The 24,908-nt window shown below is 37.4% G+C and overlaps 1 protein-coding gene across 1 annotated transcript in view; it reads right to left on the bottom strand.

Moving 5' to 3' along the window:
- The window catches only part of JADE2 (jade family PHD finger 2), a 1,051,451-nt gene that overhangs the window by 56,057 nt on the left and 970,486 nt on the right, over positions 1-24,908 (bottom strand). The window contains exon 10 of the mRNA XM_044069238.1: positions 22,294-22,411. Within this exon, the coding sequence (XP_043925173.1) occupies positions 22,294-22,411 (118 nt within the window). The remainder of the gene's footprint in view (positions 1-22,293; positions 22,412-24,908) is intronic.

Genomic DNA, 24,908 nt, shown 5'->3' on the forward strand with positions numbered 1-24,908 from the left:
TTTTTTTTGTTTACTCTCAAAACTTAAAATACAGTAAAGTTTACACAAGTGAGGGAGCTAGAAATTACTTGAAGAAAACGATTTATATTAACAAAAATATGCCAAAACCTTGAAAATGAAGATTAATGAGCAAATTAGTACACTTAATATGCAAAGCACTTAAAGCAGCAGTATGACTATTAACACATTTTTGAAAGGAAAAAGTAAATTATTGTTAAACAGTTTACTTCTATATGACAAACAATGTTAAACATGTCAAGCAAGTATGTATTACACATTCTGTGACTTGCACCTTTACACTACACTTTATGTATGGAAATAATATAAGTTAAAACAAGAAAGAAGACTTACCAAGGGTCCGGCTTATCAAACAATATGTGATAAAGACAGCCCTTATCTTAACAGAATCAAAGACACAGTTTGAAAAACTGTACTGTATTCACACTGACCAATTAAAGTAATAATATTTATTCTTAAGACCTATACTTTAAATCATCACATAAAATGGAAAATAATGCAGCACTGCAGTCTACAAAGATACATTCTTTTGTGAGGTTTCTACTTTTGTATTCCTGAATAGGTAAACAATACACATTATTTACATAAACATGTTAGTCCTTTGTATTAATGTTCCATTTTCATGAGTCTTTTTTTTTCTGTTAGATAAAACAGTTTCCCATCCAATTATCTCTGCTTGTCTCTTTAGGCTTGCATGGTTCCAGTCCATTTCTCTCTGAAGACTGGTGATCTTTCTAGATTCGAGAAAGGAAACAGCATCTTGTAAAGTGTCAAAATAAACTGTTCCTTCTGACAGTTTCTTAATTTTGCAGGAAATAAAATGTGACCCTTAATACCACAATTTTAGGGAGAAAGCCTTCCTTTTTTCCATTATTTTCTATGGACAGTCATTATCAAATCAGATGACAGAACTACCCATTTTCACAGAAGAAATTGCCCAAGTGGTTCTATTAAAGCCTTTATCCAGATGTGAGATCAATTTGACAATTACAGTCCTGGGAAGGACTCCTTCCCTAGCTGGAGGTTTTGTGACTGTTCTGTGGGCTCCCTCTATACCATATGACAAGCATTCCCAAAGATTTACCACTTTTGGAATCCAAGGAAATTAACCACATTTTCTCCCTCCATCTTTAGTCACACCTAATATTTTTTAAATTATGTCCTCTCTCTCAGTTTTCTAAGTCATCTACCTTATCCAATTGCCAGTTATTTTATTTTAGAAAAAAAATTAGTATGGTTTTCATCCCCACCAAGTCTTCCCTTTATGTCATTTAAACATGTTTCTATAATGCCCATGTGAGCAAACTGTTATTGTATCAAAAAAAAATTAAATTCAAACTGTTTGTTGCCATTCTCTTGTATACAGTTTACCTTTTTAGCCATACTGTCTACTTTTAAGGATACATCTTGTATGGATAACAATATCTTCTGGAAGTCCTTCTTTGTAAAAAATTGTCTCTTGCCCAGTACTTTTGGAAACTGACATCCTACAAATGGTCTGTTAATATATATTCAGACAGGATATTTCTTTACTTTTCTTGAATTATTATCACCCTTGTCTTTTAAACACCTTTATTAAATTATCATCACTTAAGACCCAGGCACAAGTACATTAACAGAAAAGAAAACAAGCCATATTAATATTTCCTCATGTACCTTACATATAAAGTTGCTTTCTTTATAACAGCTGTCCTTCACTACAACATTACTTACATTGCTCAATTATTGCTTTCCCTTAAATCTCACTCCACCTCCAGAACATTATTCGGCATGTATTGTTCCCACAAATTCTATTTATTTCTTCCATTTTCTAAAGATCCCACTTCCACTTTCTTACCTCCTTAACAATACTCAGTATTTCTATTACTGTTGATTTAGAGTTTGATTTTGTGGTAAATGCCTTTCTTCTTTAGAATTACTGATCCTGAGACACATTACAGGTTTTCCTTCTGTTCTAGCAGTGGCTTAATAGTAAATTCCTGTCAAAAACTTTCTAGCAGTACTCGGCAACTAACATCTGCTGCATTCAGGCCCAGTGTTGGCCACACCCTCCAATGACATCTGATTTATAATGTATAAAAGATGGTGTTCTATCTTGCAGATTCAGAGAATCTGGCCTTTTGTGGATGGGCACACTTGCCCAGAATAAGGATTCTGGCTTGTGTTAACAGCAGTAAAGAAATACACATTTGTGGAATACTCATGGAAATACGTGGACATCTTCCTGAAAATGGAATCCAAAGAAGAGCTTCTATGTGAGAACATCTGTATGTTGTTGATATAATTTTTTTCATTGCTGAAGCAAAAGGGAATAACTGGACTTTAACCAGAGGGTGACTGTTAGTAATTATTAATGGGAAATTTTGGAATTTGTTACAACAGGTACTATGAAAAAAAACTGGTAGTCTGTATGGCTTTCAGTTTTATTTCAAGTTTGTTACAAAAGCTATTGCCAGAATTTCAGTTAACTGTGTTTGTAAATTTCTGCATAACTGTCTACGTTTTGGTTTTACAATAACTGGAACTCTGGGGCTCCAGTGAATTTAAAAGACAACATTAAAGTGTATCAGGCATTTTTGATGCAACTTATGCCAAAAATCCTGGTTTCTTTTCTCCTGTCATCGACTGCAAAAGTAACTTATGCCAAAAATCCTGGTTTCTTTTTTCCTGTCATCGACTGCAAAAGTTGTGTTTGACACAATTTACCCCACTAAGAAACAGAACATTCCTCTAGTGACTAGCAATGTTAACTGACTAGTCCTATTCTGTGAACCCTGTTGGGTGGAGTACACCTGTATCTTGTTTGAATGAAAGCATCCCAGTCAAAATGACTACAGTAGAATATTTCAAAATAAAATAAAAAACGATCACAAACCACGTGTAAAAGTGAACCACTGTTTAATAACCTTAAAAAATTAAAACGACTGAGCACTTTCACCTTCTCACAAACCAGGCTTCATCAGAGTCATTTGAAAAAACAATTCAACAGCATATAAATACCCGACCAAGAACATTTAAGCATCCAATCACATCCTGCTATGTATAAGATTTAAAAATACTATTTGCATATTTAAAGGAAATTCACTTGAATATAAAAACATCAACAGGAGCAAGAAAATATGGACAAAAAACAACACCAATCTTCCTTCTCATTTTGTCTCTGCCACAAGGAATAAATATTTGTTGAACTCAAAATTTATATATTATAATGTGCAAACAATAACTATTAACTTTGACAGTTGTTAATAAGAAACTGACAATCCTTATTTACTTAAATTTTACTAGCTCTTTGTTTTAGTATAGGTGCCAAAGAAATACTGTCATTACGCCCTGATAAAACAGTGGCATTCAACCTAATTTGCCATCTAACCTCCCTAACCTAAACTAAAGAGCTAGTAAAACTTAAGTAAATAAGGATTTTCAGTTTCTTATTAACAACTATCAAAGTTAATAGTTATTGTTTGCACATTATAATATATAAATTTTGAGTGCAACAAATATTTATTCCCAGTGGAGGAAGCAAAATAAGAAGGAAGACTGGTGGTGTTTTTTTGTCCACGTTTTCTTGTCCCTGTTAATGTTTTTATATTCAAGTGAATTTCCTTTAAATATGCAAATAGTACTTTTAAATCTTATGCATGGCAGGATGTGACTGGTTGCTTAAATGTGCTTGGTAGGGTATTTATATGTTGTTGAATTGTTTTTTCAAATGACTCTGATGAACCCTGGTATATGAGAAGGCAAAAGTGCTTAGTCATTTGAAATTTTTAAGGTTATTAAACAGTGATTCGCTTTTACACATGGTTTGTGACGGTTTTTATTTGATTTTGGTTATTTACGTTATTTTGTCTGTTGGCAAGTTTTGTGTGTTTATTTTACAGTAGAATATTTGTTACAATTTGTTACAATGAAGAAATTGACAAGGGCGGATTACCTTGAGGCATACCAAGTGGCATTTGAGTAATTTGCCCTCCAAGAGGAACGGCAGAGAAAGGACAGGATATATATTTTTCCTCCTAACTTACTAAAGAGAAACCGAAAGACTTTACTGATATTGAACAGACTGAATATAAGGACTATGGCAAGATGAAAAAAAAAACACCGTTTGCGAGAGCAGGTGGTACTTCTTAAATGATATATTCTGAAATTTCATAGCTGGACATTTTCTCCTAATAAAATGGCAAGCCATTTTATGTGAGCTGAGACACAATTAAGTTGTGGTTAGATCCTGGGGGGTAGAGTCAACATTCTATTAAAGGAGAACTACACTCAAAAACTGAAAAAACACGTTTTTCAGCAAATCTTAAAACTTTTCTGCATTGCTAATGCCTCTGTATCAAAGTAAATGATTACTGTTATTTTTTTAATTTGTTATACCCCAAAATGATCTGAAGGAGGCTGGCATGGCTACCATTATTTTGTTTTTCAGTAAATATATCAGCATGCATATGTTGAAAATAGATCTATTATTACCCTGTAACATGATGTTCTATAACAATATAATAACAGCTATGAATGAAAAATTGTGCTGTGATGTGATTTATATAGATTTAACTTCAGCATTTGACAGGGTCATGCACAAAACACTGATCAATAAATTAGTACAACTAGGTACTGATGTACTGTTGATAAGATGGATAGCTGCATGGCTTACAAATAGGACATGGCAAGTATCACACACCAACTGGACAGGTGAAATCCCTGGTTACAGTCAAGGTGTCCCACAGGGCTCTGTACTAGGCCCTTACTTGTTTAGATTGTATCTTTCAGACCATACTTTTTCATCCGAGGTGTTCTACAGTCTATATGCGGACGATCTGAAATTGGGTAAACTGATTACAAGTGTTACAGACAAGGCATGTCTGCAAAATAATTTGACTAAATTGACCATTTGGGCACAGGAGAATAATATGTTGATAAATACATCAAAAACTAAGCATATGAGATTTGGGAGACAAACTGAAAGGTGAATATTTAATACAGCACACAGTGATTGAAATTGTAGACTCGTTTAAGGATCTGGGTATATGGGTAGATTTAGCTATGAGTTTTTCTAATCATATCAACCAATTGGCTAATGATAATTATAGAACTATAGATTGTATAAAAAGATTTATAAAGTCTAGGAAATCAATATAATTAAGTCATTGTTTGTTAGTTACATTAGATCCAAACTTGAGTCTGGAATAACAATATGGAAACCATATAGGAAATCAAGCATGAATAATCTGGAAAGAGTACAGCGGAAATATACTAAGGGCATCCATGGATGTGAAAATCTAAGTTATTATTAAAGACTAAAATATCTGAACTTGTACAGTGTCTCTTACAGATATTTAAGAGGAGAGATCTTATTCAGGTATACAAGGCATTTAGAGACAACTACCTCTGGGAATGTTTGGGGTTATCAAAAAGTACTAGAGAATCGTCAGATAACCTATGCAGAAGATTCTATACAAATGAGAAGTGTACTAAATGGTTCTGTGACAGAGTAGCTGATGCTTGGAACAGACTACCAAATTACATTAAAGTAAGTACTAGTTTAAATATTTTTAAGAACAGCCTGGACATTTATTATGGGAACAAGTGTTTTGGCATATTGGCAAGCTAGAAGGGCTTTAATGACCGTGCTTGAAACATTTGTATGTATGTATGTATGTATGCATGTTATGTCATGTTAGAAGGACAGAAAGAAATTCTTAAGATGAGGGGATCATTTGCTGTAGTTTTCTCTCTCATCAACTGACAACACTGCAGTGACTACTTACTTTTCATTAGCAGCATCAATCTGCATTTTTAATTACTTTACTTCCTTTGACTTTCATTAGTGGCCATCTCTGTCGCAGCATTTTAAGGAATGTTTGAATGACAGGCTTGAAAATGTAGCGGAGTTCATTGTTATTTTCAAGAGAACAACTGTAGTTCAGTGTTCAAGTGTGAGAAATCTGACCCCTGTGATTAACAGGTGTTACTTGGACTGAGATGGTTTGTGATGTATTCACAGTTTTAAATATTGTAGCTAGAATTAAAGTCTTTATTGTTAATCTTCTTTCCCAACTCCAGAAGAAACATGCACTTTTACAGAAATTACATTGTAGAAAAATGCAAAATCATATACTGACAGAAACTAAGGGGAGTTAGATTAACATACTGTATTTGGGAAGCGCAGTGCTGCAGCAGTTAATATTGTGGCCTCACAGCAAGAGATTCTCCGGTTTGATTCTCAGCTGGGGTGGCTTCTGTGTGGAGTCTGCATGTCCTCCCTGCGTTCGTCTAGGTTTCCTCCAGGTACTCCGGTTTCCTCACACATTTCCAAAGACATGCATCTGTAGCTTTTCTCCCTGGGCCTCTGCCGAAAATAGGTTCTGTCCTAGTTGGACTTTCCCGGTCAACAAACGTTAAATAAAATAACTAAATATTTGCTTTCTTTTTGTGGCACTGGGTTTTATTACAGAGAAAGACATTCGCATACAAAAATTAAACCTGAACGCTTTGGTTCAGACCCCGGGCTGCGCTATTTATCCGAGGTGTGATACTGGCAATCTGTAAATGATAAGGCACATTTAGATGTCATTGTTTTGTTAATGGCTCTGTTGTTGGGATAAGTGTCCTAACAATTACTGTGCAACTCTTTGTAGCTGTTGTGATGTAACAGATGAGACAGATGCAGGAAAGGAAGGCAGATGTAAATATGTTTCTTCAGTATGTGAAGTGTTTACTCTTGGATAACAGGGAAGGAAAAACACTTTGGAAAGAAAAACTTGACTTCTGGGTGGAGTTCTTCTTTAACAAAATGATAAAGTCCTAGCAAATGAGACATTTAAAACAGTTTAGTCAAATACATTATGAAACTGGGCATTTCAAAGTAGCACTATGGATGTTGAAAGATTATTAAGTAATGAAAAAATGTCCAAAATCGACCAATGTAGACCTGTGGTAAAGTACCAATTTTTATCATTCTATCAAACCCTGGCAAAAAGAAGGTATCAACTGCAGACATATGTTTCTCAAATTTGTGAAAAGAGCAATATAGTAATGACAATATTATTTCAACAATGAAAGCTGCAGTCAGTGAAAAGTTTAAGCCTAATGATATGTATGGAACGTGCTGATCTTTCTGGAAAGGTAGTAAAGTCAGCCTTTTCTTGCTGTGCTACAGCTGAAATAGTTAAATGCAATGTTTTAACTGATGATAGGAAATATCAGAGATTGCTAGATTTGGGCATGGTGGTCATATTTATAAAATAACAGTATGTTGGTGAAAAAGAAAATTCTCACTAAGAAATCAGTAAATGTAATCTGTAAATACAACAGTAAGAAACAGTATTCCATTACTCAACTGGGAATATAAACCGTGCTTGGGAGAAAAGCTCACCTGTTGCAGTATTTCTTAATCAAAAAGATGGCATGATAACATGGAAGTATCTTCCTCACTTTATTGACTTAAGGTAATGGGAAGACGGTACTCCTTCAGACATACTACCTTCCCAGTGTGGACAGAGGAAACAGTAGATGAATAAGCCCTCAGTTTCACCTCTGTCTAACTTGGAAAGGGAATGCAAACTACAGGTACATTCATACAAGATTCTGGGTCTCAAAGATCAGAGATTGTGTTAGCCTCAAATGCACTAAAATGTAATTAAGGTTGCAAAAAGAAGAACCTGTACATTTCCAAATACATTTTGCAAGGCATACCAACACCCAAATATTGTGCTGTAAAAGGATGTCCATTTATAAACTAAGTAATCTGTAGCTGGGGATGCTAAATTACACCACAGAGTTATGTTGATTAGCAGAATTAACTGTGAAAAAAGCAGATGCATGACCTAAGGAAGAGATGCCTGCAAGAACAGTGACAGTCAAAACAAGGAAGTTCCAGACTGCCACATCTTCCCTTGAAAGTATTATATGACAGAGGGTAAAGTTAATATGAGGAACCGAAAAGAAGGAATCCCTCACTGAAAGGGTGCAGTCTATCAAAACAAGTTAGAAGGTTTCAAAAAAGCAAAACTGGAGAAGAATTGTAAGCTTTTTGTCAAACTATAATAAAAATTCACAAAGATTTTAAGCAGCACATGCCTGGTGAGAAGAAACTTAATAACAATAAAAATTACAATTGTGTAGTTAAAAAGGAAGGCAGTTTAACCTCCCTTTCTGTCAGTGCAAAACAGAACACTCAACTAAATGAATACTCCAGGTAAATGGTTTCTGTAAGTAAGAAAAAAGTAAAATTAAAAATAAAACTTTGTTCTGAGATACTGCTTGCAGAGAGTTGCCAACATAAGTGAGGGTGTAGTGCCTACTCACCTTTAGACAGAAGGAGTGCAACCAACAGAAGAAAAGAAGGGGAGAACAGTGATTAGCAAGACAAACAATAATTTTGAACACAGCCCTAATGATATTCTTCCTGATTCTGTTACTTTAGAAAAAGATAGGGGCACATTATAGGCACTGACAGCAATAAGAAACAAAGCAGTTTTTTATTCTGCCACTGTTTGCTGGTCAGTACTGTCAGATCTAACTGCTTATCATGACACCTGATCTTAATAAGTGAAGCAGGGTGTGCTTAACAATTGTTAAGATTGGGTCTCACACTACAGAACCACTTAATTGATTTGCCTTTTTCTGGTTATCAGAGCATAATCATTGCCCTTCATGCACTACATAATGATTAGCGTATTTACTGCAAATGCAATTAAGTGTTAATCTACACAGTATTCTGTGTGTTTTACATTTTGAAAGAGGTGAGGGGGCATTTTTTAGCACTAACTTATCTTGGGACATGGTTATAGTTCTAACAGAACTAAGAGGACTGAATTAGGTGCAAGACTGACTTGAAGGCTGGCATAATGTAGATTTTTATATTACATTACTTCCAACAGTCAGCTGTACACAAAATTAGTTTTGCAGTTACATCTCCACATTTGCTTAGTTTTGCTATATATTGCCGTCTGAACATTTTATAATTAGCAATGCACTATGACTCTTTGACATATTTAAATGATCAGATGTTGTCACACTGAGTTCATAAAAGTTCTGAAAACAACAGCTTTTGCATTACATAAAACAAAGGCTTCTAGATGGCATATTGAAAAATTGTTGAAAAGAACAGCTGTTTTACTAGTATCAGCATAAGAAAATAGTTGTTACGAGGATAGAAACGTCTACAGAAATTCTAAAGTAGAGAAATTAACAAAAAAAAAATCTCAGTTACACAGAACTGCTATTAAAATGATAGACATGTGAAATGCTGGGTAACAATTAGATAGAAGAAAAGATTAATGGAAAATTACTTGCATGTGACAAAGGCTTGTATTATTTACGCATTAGAGAAGTTAATAGCAAGAAATGATAAGACAGCACCCTCATGTTGCATATAAAGCAGTCATATGATGGGCATCGTCAGATTTCAGACACACTTGACAAGGACATATTTAGGGAGTGACAGTAAAATTAGAGAAACAATCACTCTGGGTGCTGTGGATAAAATTCTAAAGAACAAAATGGCACAGAGAGCACAGGAAGACTTTTGAGGCATGTAGGAAATGTGACAGAATGAAATGCGTGCATTTTTATAATGCAAAAGACACAGGAAAAAATAAAGTAATTAAGAAGATGACCCAAGAATGTGACGTGACAAAAAAGAAAACCAATAAAAGTCAACTCATTAAATAGAATAAACTTAAGATACTGATAAAAGCAGTAATGTAAACATAGGAAATAGTGCATATGTCAAAGAAATCTTGGACTCTTCAAATTAAATGAAGTCCATATCCTACAGAAGTTCAAAATAATAATTCTGAAGACCCTCCCCTCTTACTATCAACAAGAAACACAATTCCTGACATTTATTGCAAGGGCACATAATTCCTACAATCTCTTTGCCGTTTGGACTCCTCACTGTTCTTGAAATATGTCCTAAGTGGATATCTTTGCTATCCAGATATCCACATTTATCCAAACTTTGATGACTGCCTGATACAGCTTCCACTTGGAAAGGGCTTACACCTTACGAAGAGCTAAAGGACAATGACCTACACTACCTCACTTGACTGACCAATCTTGACATTCATCAATTTCCCCAAGTCTTGTGCCCTTTCAAAGGGACCTTCTGCCGAGCAACCAGCAAAGCCAGACTTCTACAGATGGCAAAGGAATCCTGCATGACAGCAAGAGCCATTCTGAAAGCACTTAGTGTACATGTGGGCCACCACGTGATCCTTCTCTCTAAGGTTCACCCGAGGAAGATTCAGTGGTGCCCGAAGAACCTAACACAACAACAGCTACACTCAGTGGAGAAGATGATATCCCTCATTCCTGTGCCACCCAAAACTAATCTGGACAGTGGACGTTCCAGGTACTTGTCAGCTCAGGTACGCCATTCATGATGCCCACAGATGGATCAGATTCTGAAGGTGGATGCATCAGATTTTGCATGGGAAACTTATACAAGGGCTCTGAAATGTCAGTGGAGACTAAACCGACAGGACAGCAGCAAACATACTGATGCCAGTGAGATGGCTGCTCTTTGAACTGTCAGTTTGACAGAGTGCAGAAGTCTTCAGAGTGATTACAGACTATACCACACTGATGTGCTATGTTGATATATAAGGGATAACTCATTCTAACTTGTTGTACAAGCTAGTTATGATGGCCTGGAATCTTATTACCCCCAAAAATCTACATCTGCAGACTCTTTCATCCCTTTAGATCACAACTCCATCGCAGACCAGCTGAACAGATCCATCTCAACCCCCCATGAATGGAAGCTAGACTTAAAAGTTTTCCACAAACTAACCCTGACTCCGGGACTTCAGAGACAGACTTACTTTCTCCCATTCAAATCACCAGCTCAAAAAGTTATGTACAGATACCCATCCAAGAAGGCCAAGGCAGTAAATGTCTTTTCAATCCCACAGAACAGTGAACTATTGTACACCTTTTACCTCATCATTTTCCCATCTCAAGATTTCCTTAAGGTATGCCAAGGCAAAGCAGCTCTAATCCTAAGACTTCCTTTTGTCAAGACAACGTTGATTCCCCAAACTACTATAGCAGAGCAGGATAACCTCCCACAGTGAGCCTCAAGTTGACAACCTGGAACTTGAACCCATTCTGGGAGTCCTTCCTTACTGAAGTTCGTGATATACTACTGGAAGCCAGAAAGCTTGCCACCAGGAAATCCTAACTGGAAACGTGGAAAATATTTCCTTCTTACTACGCTGCTTGAAACATTCAGCAGTCCAGGATATACTGCTCTTTCTCTCTAACTTGTATGAAAATGGCCTGGCATATGCCTGTGAAGAAGTACATTTTTTAAACTACTGCAGAATATTGGCTGCCACTTGATCCTTCAATCACGTCTTTTTTTTAAAGGGAGTCTTTCACATAAGGCCACCAAAGAGGCAGAAGAATTTACCCAACCTCTTTCTGAGCCAGTCGGCACAGCTGCAATAATATTCGTATCCTTGCTCATGGTGACTACAATGTCAGCCAGGAAAATCTCAGAATTGCAGGCCATGATATGTAAAGAACAATACATGGTGTTCCATAGTGACTCCTTTGCATCCTAAAGGCCAAGATATCCAGTTTAGAGTCTTCTACCACAAGTCTCTAAACAGAGGAGAAAGACTCCTAAACCATGATGGAAGTGCACAGACAGCTTAGAAATTATGCTGACGAGAAAAAGGACTCACAAAAACAGAATGATTCTTTGTATCCTTCATGCATGGGAAAGCACAGCAGAAAAGTACCCAAATAGATACTTGCCAAATGGCAGACCTACTGTACTTCTTTCTGCTATAAGCAGCTTGTAGAAACAGGTTGAAAAATATTCTACAAATACTGCAGCTATCACAGCTGCCTTCGTTAGAAATGTCTCAGCTCACACTACTTGAAAATTGATTAGCCAGGTTTCCATTCAAACCTTCTCAAGACATTATAAAACAGACATGTACTTGAAAAGCAAGGCAGCTTTTGCTGCTGTACTCTTGCAGGGGATCGGTTGTCAACCCACTGTGGGCATGGCATTGCTTCACTGTTCTTTCCAAACATTATGAATGATACTAGGGCGTTTATCCTTGTGAAAGACACAGTATAACTGTATGAGCGCACTCATCACAGCAGTAGATGTGCAAGTATAAGGATCACTGCTGCACTACAGGCTCCCTTTCACTAACCTTCTTGGACCTTCCTATTACCTTAAGAACCAGAAAAGGACCCTTGTACTCCAAGCATTGCTACTGTCCCCTTTCTGGTGAAAATATTACACTTTGGCCTCAAAGAATGTCTAATCTAAACTTGCTGGTGACTATTTTTTTAAACAAAAACGAACTGATAAAGATAATACAGAATATTCCCTTTTTTCTATCAACCAACCTGATGATACCCCCAAGGAGAAGAATATACTAGCTCTGCTGCATAGATCTGGACATCCGGCTAATGCCAATTCCCAATCATTACGAAAGTAACATTATGCTAGTACCACAAAGACAGTCTTTGGAACCAGGTAATGTAACTAAAGGAATGCACCTTCAACCCAAGATATACTTCTTGAGGGTGTCTTAAAAAAGCTCACTTTATGCCAAGAAATGGTAGACACAGAAAAAATAAAAAAACAAACCCCCCCCCACCAAAAAAAATATGTATGGAAAGATGCAACAAAAATATATAATGTAAACAGATACACAAAATCTGCCTATTATTAAAAGTGCAGAATGTGGCAAGCCATACAGAAAAAGTAACTATTTTTGTACAAATGCGTTAGGGTTTTAAAAATGAAACGGTCACACCCAGGCACGTACACACACTCACTGGCACAACATACAGTTCTTAAGACTAGTGCTTACTGTCATAAGCTGATACTTATTCATGGTTAGAACTTTCTGGTTATCTATACAAGTTTGTTTTGATGTAAATTATTTGAATTTGGATGGCGCAGTGGTGCAGCAGTTAGCTTTGTCGCCTCACAGCAAGAGGCTCGATTCTCGGGTGGGGTGCCTTCTGTGCGGAATCTGCATGTCCTCCCTGGGTTCCTGTGGGTTTCCTCCGGGTGCTCCATTTTCCTCCCACGTTACAAGGACATGCATTTGGAGCATTTCTTCCTGAGCCTCTGCTGAGAACTGGCTTGTTCCAAGTTGGACTTTCCCAGAAAACAAAGGGTAAATAAATAAATAAAACAAATTAAATTTAAATTATGAACACTGCAGGAAGTAAAGGGTCGGGACTTTCTACATAATGCAGAAAGGGGGATTATAATTAGAAGGACTGCGCTAACTAAATATTTTCCATATTGATTCATTCCAAGACAACCATCCAGATGCTCTTCTAGTAAAGTGACTCTTTCTTTGAAAACACAATTAGCAGTTGATGGAGTCAAACTGTGCTTTCCTTTTGGAGTGCTTGATGGACTCTGGGAGCAGTGAGAAACATTTGTATATGCACTATAGTTGAGAACAGAATCAACCTGCTGCCCATGGTCAACACAGTCATAAAGTTGGCCTTTTGCAACTGATAATCAGTCTTAAAAGCTAGTGGCAGTTACAGTGCAATTATCAGTAAGTGGAGGAGGGGAGGAGGAGTAGTAGTAGTAGCAGAAGTTGTAAAACCAGCTAACTGACGGCCAGTGTTCGTCTTACTCCAGCTATCCATTCAAAACTTAATTTACATTCTCTGTGCAATAACACATCTTTTTGTGTATGTGACTGCCAAAAGATATTGCCTAATTTCCATAAGTAAAGAACTGCATTAATCAATTTGAAAAGCTTTTAACTTACTAATGCATATTACAGTAATTACATAAAGCTAGTGAATTTTAACTGCTGGCATCTATGTTTTGAAGAGATAGCCTGCTTAGCTATATTTAAGGTAAATTAAGAATACAACTGGATCATTTTTAGAATGTAGTGTAGCTGTGACTTTTATTTAGCAGATTGGTCTGGCTGGTGGCAGCTTATCACTGTAAAAGAAGTAAGGGGTGGCAGAACTGAAAAGTGCATTTTAAGCCCCCTTAGGGAAAAAACTAGGGGCAGTTACTGTTGATAGGAATAAATGGCACTAGGAGACTTCAGGAGTTCAGTGTGAAGTTTATTTGAGTGTGACTGGTGCTGGTCACAGCCCAAGGAGCAGTGTTCATCTGCCATACATCTTCTTAAGACTGAGTAGCTTACATGCATATTGTTGTCAGTAACAGAGTTTGTAGGTCTATCCCTGACACTATAAACAGATACTCTCTAGTAATAATAGTATACAATTTCTCTGAAGTACTGGTCCATTACAGCATGGCTGAAGTACGAAGGCAAAGTTTCAAAGTAAAGGTCAAACTGTAATTACCTGTACTACACAAGTGCTATAAAGGGCTTTGGTTTTAAGTGCTGTAACTAACATTTCATGCTCAGCTTTACTGGGAGGTGTAAACCTACCAATATGACAAGCACTTGTGTTCTCACTGCAAACTGTGACAACCTCAACAAGATAAGTGATTCCCACTGTTACTAATTCCTCTGAAGCACTTTTAATACACAGTCAGATCATTCTCCAAGGTACCACAGCTGCTTCCAAGTCTCACAAGACCACTGATTTAGTTTATGGATTTGAATGTGAAGAAAATACGTTTGACGCCAATCTCTTTAACAAGACCACTGAGCATGCTAAAGATTATATGCTCACACTTTTATATGCAACACTCATCACATGCTACTTACAACTCTGTTCTGTCTTCTGTACAATGTGTAACTAGACATTCAACTGGGTGGAATATCAATTCATGGCAGCCAAAATCAAGACATATATGACAGTGTTAATATAACACAGAATACTAACAGATCTCTAAAAGTGACGGTGATTAGAAAATGAAATGAAGTTCATTTCAGAAAACAACTGGGTAAAGGAACAAGCACAGCAAAACAAACTAATTTTGTGTTGCTGATCAGTACTATCCCAAAGCCACTGCTGTGTGTACAATTATACAAGACAGAATGGTTATTTGAAAGGATGCTGGCGATAGGTGTGTGTGTGTGTGTGTGTGTGTGTGTGTGTGTGTGTGCGTGTGATGGGGGGGGGGGGTGAAAGAACTCAAACAAAATACGTCTGCCCTAGTGGTCCTGTTAGTCTCATTCTAACTACCACAAGGAAACAAGTGTCATCCTTGTCACCTGCTTCCACCCAAATATAAATCATCAGAAAATTAATCTACTTTGAAAGTCCATTTTCTCTGATCCAAGATATCTCTCAGCACAACTCTGACAAATGATGTAACACTTACATATGAAGAAAGAACTAACAGTATACCTAAAAAGATACATACGTGTGTATCTGCTTTATAGACAAAGGATAATCTCTACCTCTCAGCTAGACTCCTCCATCTTGTTGCTATACTCACACATAAGCCATAACATCTGAAGACTTTTATCACATAACAGAGGGAACTCCATCTATTGTAAATATGTACATTTAACTTATAATTCATCTTCCTGTAGAAGTAATAGTTATTTATTTTTATTTATTTACGTTTGTTTACCGGGAAAGTCTGACTGAGCTGAAAAGGCCCACTTTCAGCAGAGGCCCGGGGAGAAAAGCTCCGTTAACACCATAATTATAAAGAGTATTGCATAATATATACATGCAAGCACAGGTGAAATAAATTGTGTAATACATATTATAGACATGACTGGACCCAATATAATATAAATAGCATTAAATGGCAAAAATTATACAAAGAGTAGAAGACATGCGCTATGTACAATAGGGTAGAAATTAGCTTGAAGAATATCAATAGAGACACAAGTCTGAATCTGATTACATACTGCTGTACAATGGAGTGACAGACTGGATAAGAGCAGTTACGTTGGGTCCTGAAAAACAGAAGAAAATGTAAAAAAATGGGGCTTGATAAGAGAGAGAAGAATAGTATGCAAGGTTGAAAGGTAGTAATGGGATGGATCATCCCGGCTTAGTACAACAGCAGAGCCAGTTGTTGGTGAGGTGTTCCTGAAGTCGTAGTTTAAAGCTGGAAGTGTTAGTGGTGTTGATAGTTGGTTGGGGCATGGAGTTCCAGTGTTTAGATGTTTATTGTCCCTGTAGCTATTGTTGGATTTAGTTACACACTGAGTAAGATTTTGTTAGTAATTCTTAGGGATCGACTGTTGCAGCAGGGGTGAACTAGGTCCTCGAGAGTGGGATAGTTGCTGGGATGTTGAAAAACATTGTGAGTGAAAGTTAACTGGTTGTAGATTAGATTAGGCAGTTCAAGTCATTTTAGTTGTTGAAGTGAAGTGCAGTGGTGTGATCTATAAGGGAGGTGTGTTGCAAAGTTTGCTATTTTGTTGAAACAGGATTCAAGTTTATTTAAATCTGTTTTTCTGAGCTTTGTGAAGATTGGAGAGATGTACAGAAGGGTGGAAAGTAGACGAGTCTTGGCTATGGAATTTCTGGTGGCATCGGTAAGGAAAGGCTTGACCCTATAGAGAGAGCCTAGTTTAGTGTGAGCCTTTTTCTGTCTGTTACAGCTAGGTGTTTGTCAAATCTAAGATTATTGTCAATCATAACCCCGAGGAGCTTGGTATGTTCAACAGGTTCTATTACAGTTTTTGTTGGAGGACTGGATGGTGAAATGTGGATGGTTATTGTGTGTTCTGTTGCCAGTGAAGAGCATGAGTTTTATTCTGTTAGGGTTAAGTACGAGTTGTGAGTCAGTGAGGTATTTTTTTGATGTCAAGGAAGGCTTTCTGGGTTGTTTGCAGGAGTTCTGGTAAGGTGGGAGATGAGCATATGAGGGAGGAATCATCAGCGTATTAGACAATGGTTGCTTGTTTGACAGCTGTAAGGAGTTTGTTGGTGAAAATGATGAAGCGTAGTGCCCGAGTACTGATCCTTGTGGTACAGATACAGAGACAGTTGGTGATCAGATAGATAGCTGTGAAACCAGTGGAGGGCCACTTGGGGCAAGTTTAAGGAGGCTACCTCACAGAGCAGTTTCTTATGAGAAACAGTGTGAAAGGCTTTTGACATGTCAAGAAAGACAGAGGATAGAAGGTGGACGGAAGTTTTAAGCCAGCTAATTGAGTTGGTAAAACTGACAAGAGCAGTAGTGGTTCTATGCTTAGGTCTAAAACCATGTTGGGATGTAGATAGGAGGTTATTGGTTAGCATACAGTCAAGTAGTTGAGAGTGAATGCATTTTTCAAGGAATTTAGCAATGGGGAAAGAAGAGCTATTGGCTGGTAGTTTGTGAATTCTGTAAGAGGTGCTGCGTTTGTGCAAAGGGATGATGTAAGAGACTTGCCACAGTTTTGGAATATACTGTTCGGTAATAGACTGGTTAATCAGAATTGACATACGGCAAGAGATGGCATCTGATGGCATTTTGAGAAATTCATTGGGGATCTAGTCTGCTGCGAAGGATGAAGGCTGTAGTTTGGACAGGAGTTTCTTTATGGTGTTAGTTTGGATTGGTTTTATTGAGAAGGATTCATGGCTTCCTAATAGTCTGTGTAGGTATGGACAGAGAGGTAGTGCTGTCAGTTTTTACAAGGAATAGGACAGAATTGATAAAGTGAGAGTAATATTGGGATGCCATACTAACAGTGGGATCGGTTATGGTTGGAGCTGGGGTTGTGGTCTGATCTGGTTTAAGTAAGTAGTTGATGGCACTCCAAAATTTCTGGGGGTTATTATGGTGCTTTTGTTGTATCATTGTGTAGTAATTTTTTTTGTCTCACCTAATTTGTTTTTTTAGCATGGCTATGCATTGGATGATATTTGAGAAGTGATAAGTCATTCTTGGTCTCTTGGCACTAGAACCAGGTTTTGTGTCTTAGTTTAAGAAGCGTTTCTCTGTCATTGGTGAGCCATGGTATATGTTTAGACTTGGTGCGGATTTTCCTTAGGGGGGCTAGGCTGTTTAGTGTACTGAAATATTGCACAGCTGAGTCTAGGTAGAGGTATTTTTTTTTTGGGGGGGGGGCGGTTACAGTTTTGCAGGACATCAGACAATGTTTTGGGGGGAGCAAGCATGCTGCCTACATAAGTAAGTAGGTAGGTGGTCACTTAGGCTGTTGGGGATACAGACGGATTTGATGGTACAGGGTGGGTTTACTGGTGAAAGTCCAAATCAGAACCGATTGTTTTTTTACTGTGCTTATCCACCCTGGGGGGATTGAATCATTTGACTGAAACCACAAAGGTCAATGAAATTAGAGGAACTGCTGGAGGAGTAAGGTGTTCAGTCAAGGTTGAAGTCTCCAATTATTATGATTATTGACTGTATGCTAAAGCACACCAGTGAAGGAGGTCTTCAATGATGGGTGGGTTATTACCTGGGGGTATGTAAACAGCTATGATAATGATGTGTTTATTATGGTTTACTTGTAGGCAGTAAGATTAGGATTTCATAATTTTGGGGATCTGGAGGGATGCTAACCAGTTTTTCCACTCTGAGGTTGTCTTTAAAAATGATGGCAATGCTGCCACCTTTCTTTTGAACCCTACCATGCCTATGAATATTATACCCAAGGAGTAGAATCTCAGAGTCTTTTATGTATGGTTTTAGCCAGGTTTCTGTTAGTATTGCTACATCTGGGGAGTACTGGGTGAGGGTTGCATGAAATTCTGGAATTGTGTTTAGTACACTTCTCAGGTTCATGTTTAAAATAAGGAGATCGGTGGTGTGTGCTGTTTGAAGAGGCTGGGATGTAAGTGGATCTGGGTATTTGTTATGGAAGTTGAGGACCTGGATTGGGATTTATATCCCCACTTTGTTTAATACGAGCTGAACTGACTAGAAGTAGGCGGGTAAGTTTGACAATTAGTCCAAAGACTTGTGTAAGAGGCTTGGAATTTTATGCAGATGCTCACATTTGTAAGAGATAAGTTCAATAGTGGTGTTATTGTACATAAGTAGATAGGTGGTGAGGTGAAATTGTAATGTTGGTTATGGAGGTATGGGGTGTGACTATAATGGGGATGATAGGAGAGTTGATGATGGTAACACTCTGGTTATAATACAAAGTATAGAGGTATGCTGTAGTAAGCAAGGTGCATAATGTCAAGTATTGAATTAACACTACGGGGTTACATTATTGGTATATCTGATGTGGGGTTTCTCGAGTGACTAGGTGAATTGTAGAAGTACTGGGCTGATGTGGTTGTGGGAAGCAAGGGTGGGGCAGTGGTATTAAGAGTGCTACTAATTGACATTTTAATGGTATGTCTGTAATGACTGGATGATTGGGGGAGGCATGTTCTGAGTTTATGTATAAATTTAGGGATAATGGGGGTGGGTGGAAATGGGGGTAGGGGAGAGGAGGGAGCCCCAGTGTAGCAAGGGTGAATGGAATGGGCTGGCCTCGGTCTAGTATTGTGCAATAATCACAATTAGGTAAGTTATAAAGGAGATATTTTTGACAATACTGAAGGAACTGCCTAATAGAAATTGCAAGCTAGGTAGCAGTATCTGTTGTAGGCTGAGGTTTTTAGGACATGCAGGAAGGAATTGTGAGGTTAGTGAGAAAAAAGGGGGAAAAACAAGTCGAGAAGGGCCTAAATTACTTGACTATAGAGCGGTCAGGTGTAAACTGTAAGAAGGACACACTAATTATGGAGGATTCAACAGAGAAAAACATGACGCTGAAAAAGTCAATAGCAGAAAGGGGCAAGGAGAGAGGGACTAGGGCACGGAGTGGTGATGTACGAGGAGCCATTAAATTTAAACAGGACTTAAAATATTGTAGCGAGCTATAAGCTGTACATACAGTAATTTTATTTACTTAGTAGGAGTAGTAGTTGTAGTAGTAGTTCAGTAACACTTGCTGCTCCAATCAATTAATGACTGTATCAGCCCCAATGTTGTATCTACTAATCACTAACTATTCCTCTGCTTTACCTGCTTCTTTTATAACTTACTCTCTCTCTCTCTTTTCATTTCTCAGGCTGTTCCACTCTTTCTTCTCTTCCTGACTCAAATATTTCTTCTACAGGAACGTTTCCTTACATGAATTGTTGCATTTACATGAATCTTTCGCACTTAAAGTGTCAAACTACAGAAGATCTTAACTAATGCTAAAGTTGTTTGATCAAATTTTATGTAATTGTGTAATCTTTGAAATACTGTATTTTAATCTTTTATTATACCTCTGTACCTTCTGCACCTGGGACGTGGCTGAAAAGGATCTAAGGACCAACCCACTCATCAAGTCAACAAAGAATAAATAAAATGCAACTCTGATAGGACTGAAGGTAAACTGTGGGGGGAAAAGGCACAAAAAAGCTCTGTTTCTTTTTTGCAAAAGACTAGAAGACAAAAACAGAACATAATGGGAAAATCTGTGGAAGCCAGTACATGATAACCTTATAAAATCCACAAGTTATGAGGAAGATACTAACAGTCTTGAGTTTTTTCAAATATACATATAGAGAATCAGACTGGGACAAAAACTTATAAACCTTGCACTCAGGCACTACATGAGAAGGGTAGGTGTAGAAACAATATTGGTGACAGCAATACTACACAACTATAACACCAGAAGTGCCCATTTTACCTGTTGCTGTTTTTTTCTCTCCATGTCTTACTTGTAGCCCAAGTACATTGCTTTCTCTTTAAAATTTATTTTAATAGAACTGTTTGATGCAGGAGAAAGATATTTTATAAAAACGCACAACTTCCATTTAATTAATACCACATTAATTCAGTTTTATAATGCAGTAATTCATGATAATAAACAATAATTCAATAAAGATCGTCATGTCATTGCAAGAGTTCATAGGTTATCAGGTTTATGGCCAAAGAAAGCCATTGAGAAGCTCAGCCATATCACCAAATACTGTGGTAGTCTAAAAATGTCCCAAACTAGACTTTCTCCACATATTCCAGGTGAGAATTTGCTACAACCCATCCAGTCATCCAGATAGGGTTTAAAGGTTGCTAGAAAAGTACTCTGATGGTAGGTAAGGGTAGCCTGTTCCAGAAATGCGATATATATTGGGTTAGTTATCTGTCACACTGCTTGGTGTTGCTGATGTGGTAATATAGGTTTAGGTCTCTAGAACAGGAGCTTGCTTTACCACTTGTTCAATTCAGAAGAGAGAGTTCAAAGAGTGTTGAGTCACCCAGAAGGTTATGCAGAGAACACCTCACCCCTGGGATTTTAGTTAATCAGAGTAGCTAAGGGTACTCTGATCAGAGATCTTTTTTGGTGAGGAAAAACTGAGGTCATTCAAGTTAGTTTAGGTGAAATGCATTTGCCAAATGGGTGCACTTTATTCAATGCTGGGCATATCAAGGGATGAATAAAGTAGGACTATAACTTCAATGGATCTTGAGATACCACAAAGGATAAGTTGTGCAAGGTAGAAGGGCTAATCAATGCCTGGGGTACTGTGAATGTTCACCATCCAGTGCCTCTGTACACCTCATTATGAGTTATCGATTACATAATGCAGTAAACAGTCTCACCCTGCATACCTCAAACTGCACAAATTTCTGCAGAATGTCCAGATTTTTGTCTTATATTTTTGGTCTGTTCCTCATAAAAATTGTGTTTTTTGACAAATCATTGGGATGCTCTAAGGATTAAAATCACTGACAAATGCAATGCATTTGAGTTTTACACTTCATATCTTTCAGAAAATTAATGCTAATACAAATCCTGTTATTCTAGCAAATTTCTACATTTATCAGAGCAATATTTAAAATATGTCCCTATTTTTGGGCTTTTGTCTCTCCATTATGCCAGGCTTTGCCCAGATTTCTTGCACTACCTTGACAGGTATGTCACGCCATACTTTCTGACATTTGTTTTGGAGGTCTTTCCAGTTTTCCACTTCACTATTCACCTTCTAAGTTCAACATCCTAATATGAATGCAAGCTTACTTTCATTCTGCTTTTCACAAAATAACATTATGCATTAATACAAAGAAATGAACTAATGAATGTTTAAATAACTGGTCAGACTGTATGCCTTTTTCTAAGTGTAGAGAAATATCAATAGAATCTAATATGAGAAAAACAACAGGCAAAGGACAAATATCCTCTCTCCTGTTCTCCTTTGCCACTTACTGCAGGCCCTGTGCCGAAGACTGCCTCTGCCAACTACTAACACATACAAAATATACTACTCTAAATAATGTACCAATATGATGAATGTAATAATGTACCAATATGATGAATGTAATAATGTACCAATATGATGAATGTAATAATGTACCAATATGATGAATGTAATAATGTACCAATATGATAAAAGTCTGCACCACAGGGCAGTGATAATTTTGGTCATTACCTTGTTGAAGATTGTTCTCAATGAGCTTTTGTTGAAGATGAAAAATTTGTTCCTGAAGATTACAGATGGACTGTTTCATTTTTTCTCGCCGTATCACCATATAGCAAAGATTTCTGACCTATTAAGAAATATTATAAAACAAGTAATAAAACAGAATATCAGACATGAACCTATGGTGAGCATATATGTGAAACACTTTTGAAATAGGCCAAGGCAACAGCAACATGGTTTTATACAGTACTCATAGAAATACCCATCCCTGTGGAATTCCAAACATTTAAGGAGTTTGCCAGCTAAGGCAATTTTCAAAATACTTCTCTTATCTCAAAATAATATAAATATGTCAAGGTTAGCCCAGCATTTTAACTGACTGAAAACACAAGAGGCGGGCATGCTGATACCCACACACACTGATACAACCTGGAGTTAGGATATTAAAAATGGAAGTGCAGGGGTTACAGTTTTCATTCATTCCTTCATTTTCTCGTAACCTTCTTCATCCCTACACAGGGTCATGAGGATGCCAAAGCCTATCCTGCTAACCAACAGGTACAAGGCACTAACAACCTATTCTGGAAAGAGTACTCTTCTATTACAGAATACATACACATACACGCACAAATATATTAATTTACACCCTGCACATACACCTTCTGGCAAAATGGAAAACTCCAATTGTCAGCTATTCTATACTGTGTCAGCTACCTTAATTTGGCCTTAAACAATATAACAACATGCATATAATTTCATGTATTAGCTAATGAATAAACTAGCTGTTTAACACAAGTACCAAACATATTTTGTTTTGAAGATGAACGTGTTGTGCTTACTTGCATCCTTCGCCTTCTCAGGTCACTTCATGGGTTAAGACGTTACACCTGCTAAATACTCAAATTATAACTGATTATTTGGGGGTCTATAGTAAATAAACAAAACAACAAAAGATCGAAAGCTCTTTCGTCAACACGTAAATCCCGAAACCACAAAACAGCGAAGTTACGAAACAGAGACTTTTTCCCCCAGGGAAAAAAATAGCTGTTCCAAAAGAAACAGTGCCCCACACACACCCCAACTTAAATATACCAACTCCGAGATCGCACCACAGTGGAGGAAACAGCAAAGTCCCAAGAACAGCCCAATGATTTTTTTCCCTGGGGGAAAAAAAAAATCGCTGTTCCGTAACTTTGCTGTTTTGTGATTTCTGGTTTTATGTGTCGACGAAAGAGCATTCGCTCTTTCGTCATTTCGATTTAATATAAACCCGATTATTTGATGCAGCACCTACAAAATTTGCATGTACAGGTGTCCCTTAGTTGATAATGAAAGAAATGGATTGTGTAATTCAATCAGAATATTATGAAGGAAGAGCTGGTCACACTAGAATAGAGTCACAAGGAGAAAAAGAAGTTATGTACTCACCATAACATTCCAAGTGTGTTGTCCATCGTTGCCTTCATTCTTACCAGGTTGGGTTCGGACCCAATCCATGGATCCTCTCGGCCTTTAAATTCAATCTTGAGGTCTTCTGCCAGCTAAACCCTATCCTCGTGGCTAAACCCTATCCCAGCATGCACTATAACCTTCCCAGATCTTGTTTGCTCTTATAAAGAGTGAGTCAGAAAAAAGACCAGGGTCAATAGAAGAAGGTCAGAGATTCAGGTCCTCCAATTGTATAGACTGTGTCTTTCAGGAATCAGAAGAGTAGGGGGAAGGAGAGTGGGATGTAAGATTGAAGGTGAAGATGGACAACACACACAGAAATGTTATGTTGAGTGCATAACTTCTTTATGTGATATTGTCCTACTTTGCCTTCATTCTTACCAGGTTGGGACAGCGTCTCTGGCACTTATCATCTTGGGTGGCTCAAGAGAGAGTATTCCTCAGAATCGTGGACCCAAAAGAGGTCCTGTTCCTGGAGGTCAAATCGAATTTGTAATGAGTAATAAAGGAATGTGATTTTGCCCATGTAGCTGCTGCACTAATGGTATCAATTGGTAATTTAGCAAGAAATGCTGAAGAGGTTGCAATGGCTCTTGTGGAGTGGGCTTTAACTCTTTCTGAAACATCGTAATTCTGAGACTTACAGATAAAAGTTATGCAATCTGAAAACTATTTTGAAAGTGTCACATTGGAGACGGGAGAACCTTTCTTTGAATCTGAAAAGGAAATGAATAGTTGGTCAGATTTTCAGAAATTCTTAGTTCTGTGTAAATAAAAACGTAATTGTCTATGCACATCTAGTTGATGCAATATATATTCTGCCTTATTTTCGTAATTTGAGAAGAAAACTGGGAGCTCTATTGTTTAGTTCAAATTTGATTCTGATGATACTTTGGGTAAAAAGGAAGGATTTGTTTATAAGGACCCTGTCCTTATGGAAAAGCAAGTATGGGGATTTTATAGACAAGGTTTGCAACTCAAACTCTTCTTAGCAGAGGTAATTGCTACTAATAGGATTGTTTTCCAGGTTAAAAATTTGAGTTTGCAAGATGATGCTGGTTCAAAAGGGGGAATATTAAACAGGATAAGACAAAATTTAAGTCCCATGGCGTTAAGGATCTTTGACAGGCAGTATTAACAACAAGGTACCTCTAAAAAAGGCTTTGCATAGCCTA

The sequence above is a fragment of the Protopterus annectens genome, chromosome 4.part0, assembly GCF_019279795.1.
Source record: "Protopterus annectens isolate FY-2018-M chromosome 4.part0, PAN1.0, whole genome shotgun sequence".
Lineage (NCBI taxonomy): Eukaryota > Metazoa > Chordata > Ceratodontiformes > Protopteridae > Protopterus > Protopterus annectens.